This window comes from Nomascus leucogenys, chromosome 12 (assembly GCF_006542625.1).
Source record: "Nomascus leucogenys isolate Asia chromosome 12, Asia_NLE_v1, whole genome shotgun sequence".
Lineage (NCBI taxonomy): Eukaryota > Metazoa > Chordata > Mammalia > Primates > Hylobatidae > Nomascus > Nomascus leucogenys.
The window spans coordinates 12,037,866-12,043,900 of record NC_044392.1 but is presented as its reverse complement, the minus strand read 5'-3'; the positions used below and the strand labels follow the sequence as shown (position 1 = coordinate 12,043,900).

At 50.2% G+C, this 6,035-nt stretch overlaps 1 protein-coding gene across 1 annotated transcript; it reads right to left on the bottom strand.

The window, feature by feature from the left end:
* Positions 1-2,961: 2,961 nt before the first annotated feature.
* Positions 2,962-5,182, bottom strand: LOC115837583 (neuroblastoma breakpoint family member 3-like). Its single transcript, XM_030823660.1, has 2 exons — positions 4,646-5,182; positions 2,962-3,813 (listed from the first exon to the last, which is right to left on the bottom strand). The coding sequence occupies exons 1-2, from the start codon at positions 4,705-4,707 to the stop codon at positions 3,522-3,524; spliced, it is 354 nt and encodes a 117-aa protein (XP_030679520.1). The 5' UTR covers positions 4,708-5,182; the 3' UTR covers positions 2,962-3,521.
* Between the last annotated feature and the right edge of the window lie 853 nt (positions 5,183-6,035).

The window sequence follows — 6,035 nt, the reverse complement described above, 5'->3', positions numbered from 1 at the left end:
ACAAGATGATTCAACCACAATTAAGTGGAGTCAGAATTCACAGCCCCTGAGGTCTGACTCTGAATGCGGGGCCACTTTCCCAAGCCTTGCAGCCTCCCCTCTAAAACACTGCACTGAGGCATGAAGCAGTGATTTCCCGTACAGTCGGGAAGGGAAGGGGCCCCCTTCGGGGACTATGGGACCTGATGGTTTCCCCTTTTACTGGGGAATTTCAAGGGACAAATATGTCAAACGATCTTTAAACATCCTTTGGATTTTTTCCAAATCATATCTTCGGCTCCTCTCCCGTACTCTGCTCGACAGTCTGCCCTGTCCCCAGGCTGGAGTGCATGGCTGATCTTGCTCATGCAACCTCTGCCTCCTGAGGGCAAAGGATCTCGCTGCCTCAGCCTCCCAAGAGCTGGGAATACAGGTGCCTGCCACCACGCCCAGCTAATTTTGTATTTTTAGTAGAGATGGGGTTTCCATGTTGCCCAGGCTGGTCTCAAACTCCTGACCTCGGATCCCCCCCTCAGCCTCCAGTGCTGGATTACAGTGAGTCCCCACGGCCCTACTCCTGCTTTGATCTGTCCAAGACCAGTCCCTCACCTCCCTACGGCCTCCCCAACCTCCAGCCTGGCATAGGGTTCACAGTCCAGACGTTTGAAAACAATAGATGTATTTGTCTGCCGGTCTATTGAAGAGATTCGGATGGTCATCTCTGCCTTCTCACTGGACCAAGGGCCCGCAGATACCACCACTGCTGACGTTGTGTGGCAGAAGAGGTGGGGCCAGGGCTGGGGAGAAGACACCCAAACACATGATGGGTTAAAAACTGGTGAAATCAAGTAGGTTTAATCAGGACTGAGGGATGTCACTGCAGCCTCGCCCACTTCTTTGAAGATGTTGCTTCCCTGGTTTCACTCTTCTCATCTCCAGTCTTGATCTCCTTTAAGTCAACTTGTCTTAGCTACGCAGTCACCTTGAAACCAGGACATAAACACTTCTACCCTTTTCTTGCTTATAAGTTTCTATAAAGCAAGGCTGGGCCCTGAGTTGTTGACCCCATGAGCGGCCAATGTTTGTGTGTAGCACAACAGACTGTTTTTTGTTTTTTATATGTTTTTGTTTGTTTGGTTGGTTTTTGGTTGTTTTTTGTTTGAGACGGAGTCTCACTCTGTCGCCCAGGCTGGAGTGCAGTGGCGCGATCTCAGCTCACTGCAACCTCTGCCCTCCCGGGTTCAAGCGATTCTCGTGCCTCAGCCTCCCAAGTAGCTGGGATTACAGGCGCCAACCACCATGCCAGCTAATTTTGTTTTTTAGTAGAGATGGGGTTTCGCCACGTTGGCCAGGCTGGTTTCAACTCCTGACCTCAGGTGATTTGCCCACCTCGGCCTCCCAAAGTGCTGGGATTAAAGATGTGAGCCAGCGCCCCTGCCAGAGACTTCTTATTAATAGCTAAGACAAGCCAATGAAAAGGAGAGAGAGTCTAGCCTGAGAGTAGTGAATGAGGGTGGGAGGATGGTCTGAGCCAATCCTCCCACCTAAACCTCCTGAGCCGTTGGGACTATAGGCACGCAGCACCATGCCTGGCTAGTTGTTTGTATTCTTTGTAAAGATGGGTTTCACCATCTTGTCCAGGCTGTTCTTGAACCCCTGAACTCAAATGATCCTCCCACTTGGGCCTCCCAAAGTGCTGTGATTATACGTGTGAGTCACCGCACCTAGCTCCATCCTAGTTTCTGACTAAACCAGTATGTATGTATACAGCCTGTCCTCACAATTCATCTTCCATAGCCTAGGCAGAGGTATGAGACACAAGGAAAATAGAGGCTACCTGGGAGAAGGTTTGGAGCATCCTGCCCTCATCATCAGAGGATGCACTGTCTACAACTGAGGTGGGCCGACTTGGTCTTCCTCAAATGTGATTTGGTGTTCCCGTGAGGCTGGTGGGACTCACAAGGGCCGTGGCTATTGGAACAAGTGACGGCACATTCCTCCAGTGAGTCCTCAGGGACTTCCTTTTCTTCAGCCTTCTGCACCTCCCTGTGAGCCGGTGGGATAGAGATGACAGAAGATTAACACAGAGGGACTGGACCCCAGGGAGTCCTGGCTGGTGTTGACAGGAGGCATTAAGAGAGTGGCCCCAGAAAGCAAACAGGAGGTTCCCTTTAAGAGGGAACAGGCAATCCTCTTCTCTCTGCAACACAGCATGGCTGCCATGGGAGCCAGAGAGGAAGAGAGCAACTGGTGTTCACTGCACTGGACAGATAGGAGCCGAGGAGGACGAAGGCTCAGCTATCCCTGTACGGTACAGGCATGACACCCGCCACACACAGAGAAACGCAACAGCAGCCACACCCTGTGTCTAAGCTGGGTTGAATTTCACATACTGTGGCCAAGGGAATGCAGGCTTTCGGCCCATCGTAGATGCCAGAGAGGGTGTGCCTCCTAGACCTTTTTCATATGTTACCACCCATTACTTGCTCCCGATTATTCCGTGTTACCTGGGGGCACATAATCCTCTACTTTCTCAGCCTCCTCAACTTTATCATCTTCATCCTCGCTTCGTCGCTTGCTGTAAATACAGAAGTGTTCATTCAGATATTTCCCACTTCACACTCTGCAAGCGCAGTCAGCCCAATGTGCACAGAGACATGAACATCTAGGCATGGGTCACTGTTCAGCTGAAAGCTCTCATGTTTTATCTTTAACAAAATGCCCTGGCATGGTTTCCTGATCCATCAGGCAATGCATTTCTGATCTGGGGGGGCCACCATCAAGATGTGGCCGAATATTGAAAAGACCTTTTGCTCCCCATATGATGGAGGCTTCTGCAGCCTCTCTGTGGACTTTGGCAGCTGTCTCCCCCATCCCGCTACAGATCTGATTCCCAGGCACAGGCCTGGTGTCCTCTCACGGTTCACATTTCAAACCTGATTCTCTCTCTTGGGAGAGGACAAACTCTATGGATCAGGAGACTTCACCGGCCCTCCTTCATGTGGCTTCTGCCGTGTTATTCAGGGACATTCTCTCTATGGGGAGGGCTCCAGTCTGAAGCACTTCCTACCACCAAATGCCCCCACATCAAGTGCCTTCTGCAGCACCACACGGCAAGGGGCTTTATCTCATTTTGAAAGGCAGTCTTAAGTGTTCCCACATTTGGATGCTTCAGACACTTGCAAGAGACCATTTGCGTGCCTTTGCAGATGGAGACAGAGAAACTCAGGAAGGATAAATCACTCACTCACCGACAGTTACTAAGAACATTGCCAAAGAGACAGCCTGTGAACCTGCCTTCTGAGTCCAGAGCTCTTTTCACTCTAACAAGTGCCCTCCTGTCACAGCCTCCTTCCTGTCCTTTAAAACTATAAGCATGCTGCTTCTTGCTCCAAAGACCACCTTCCATCAAGGATGGAGGGACATTTGCAATACTGTGACCTCCAACCCCATGGGTTTCCCATCTCTGTTCTTACCCAGGAAGTCCTGGTCATGTCATGGCCACATATGTTTAGTGGGAAAAAACACCACCGCTACAACTGTCATTGTGAAAGTATGGAGGTCTGGAGTCTCTCATAAGCCTGGGGTTTTGGGTCATCAGGACCTATGGCCACCTTACCTGGGCTGAGCTTTTGGATGAGGTGCTGCGCCCGCCTACATCCCTCAGCCAGCTGTTCTCGGAGGTCCCACCCCTGGGACATGTCCAGCTCATCCGGAGTTAGAAGGGCCTGGAGATGCCGAATCAATGAGCGGGCGGCATCTCTCCCTTCCCGTAACTTCACGCTTAACCGGGTCAGCTCCCGTTCCCGAGAGAAAACCAGGACTTCATATTGCCTAAGGTGAGATAGTAGAGAAAATTTAACAGTGGAAAGGGATGAGCGATCAGTTCTAATATTGCGACACAGATTTCTGAGACAATGTCCTCAAGGAGACCTCCAAGCAGAAGGTCAGCACGTGTTTAAAGAAATGTCTGCGGCCAAGAGGAAGAATAAAAAAACGGTTCACAGGCTTCCTCCATACGAGAGAGGGCTCCTGGAAGATCCTCCACGAGTTCCATTCATCTGTCGCTTCCGTCAACAAAAGTAGGTCCCTTCCTAATTCAGTTTCAAAAGACATCCACCCTTTCAGTTCCTCACTCTGCCCATGGACATTTCCATGTGCATATACACATAGTGCATCTTGCAGCGACTAGATACAAAGCCATGGACAGAAACGAGGCCAGGTGCAGATGGGGCCAATTGAAAAGATGAAAGAAAAGAATGACAGGCTCGAGAAGGCAACATGATGGAGTGAAACGATGAGAGCCGCAGTCAGTCAGGAGGTGATTCTGACTAAGGGTAAGTGGGGTGGTGATGGCCATCATTTTGAGTATACTGAATGCTGCTGGGTGGTTCCCACTCCTTTGGTTAATTTTGTGTTATGCGCATTTCACCTCAACAATTACTTGTTTGAAAAACAGAAAATAAGGCTCTGAGAAACAACTGCAACCCATAACTTATTATCATCCTTGTTCTCTGCTTGATAAATCTTTGTGTGTCATGAGCCTGCCATGGCAATTCCTGCCCTTCCCCTGGCCCAGCTTAGCTCTTATTTCTCCCCGCCGAGCTGCTGTACTTCAGAGATTTACACACCTGCCCACCTGCCTGCCCCCACGGGGCCCCCTCACCTGAGCTGCTCCGAAAGCTCCTCTTCCATGAACAGCCGCTCATCCCTCAGCGTAGACTTCATGAGGTCTTTGCGTCTTCAGACTCTGAGAAAAGACAGACACGCCTGCCTCAGTGAAAGCCTGGACATGCTGCTCTCGTCACTGCCTACAGGGCAGGAGCAAGGTCCATCCCAAGGACAAAACTGTCCCCAGTACCAGGCTCTCGCCAGGGATTTCCACATCTTTACTCCTCAGTCTCCCGACTTTCTGGCATCTGGTCCTCCAAAATTTAGAGACGAAGAAACAGAAACTCAAGGCACATCAAGGAAGTTGACAAGATGATTCAACCACAATTAAGTGGAGTCAGAATTCACAGCCCCTGAGGTCTGACTCTGAATGTGGGCCACTTTCCCAAGCCTTGCAGCCTCCCCTCTAAAACACTGCACTGAGGCATGAAGCAGTGATTTCCTGTACAGTCGGGAAGGCCCCTCGGACTATGGGACTGATGGTTTCCCTTTTACTGGGAATTTCAAGGACAAATATGTCAAAGATCTTAAACATCTTGATTTTTAAATCATATCTTCGGATGGTCATCTCTGCCTTCTCACTGGACCAAGGGCCCGCAGATAACCATAGCTGACGTGTGGCAGAAAGGTGGGCCAGGGCTGGGAAAGACACCCAAACACATGATGGTTAAAAAACTGGTGAAATCAAGTAGGTTTAATCAGGACTGAGGATGTCACTGCAGCCTCGCCCACTTCTTTGAAGAGTTGCTTCCCTGGTTTCACTCTTCTCATCTCCAGTCTTGATCTCCTTTAAGTAACTTGTCTTAGCTACGCAGTCACTTGAAACCAGGACATAAACACTTCTACCTTTTTTGCTTATAAGTTCTACAAAGTAAGGCTGGGCCCTGAGTTGTTGACCCATGAGCGCCAATGTTTGTGTCTAGCACAACAGACTGTTTTTTTGTTTTAAATATTTTGTTTGTTTGGTTGGTTTTTGGTTTTGTTTTTCGTTGAGACGGAGTCTCACTCTGTCGCCAGGCTGGAGTGCATGGCGATCTCAGCTCAATGCAAACTTGGCCTCCTGGGTGCAAAGAAGTCTCCTGCCTCAGCCTCCCGAGGAGCTGGGATTACAGGCGCCTGCCACCACGCCCAGCTAATGTTTGTATTTTTAGTAGAGATGGGGTTTCTCCATGTTGCCCAGGCTGGTCTCAAACTCCTGACCTCGTGATCCGCCCGCCTCAGCCTCCCAGAGTGCTGGGATTACAGGAGTGAGTCACCGTGCACGGCCCCTACTCCCTGCTCTTGATGCTGTCACTTATAGACACCATAGGTTCCATTAGGAGCAGACCTCTTGAAGCCCCTCACAGCGGGGTTTACTGTGTACTATCACCAAGTTTCCCTCAGGG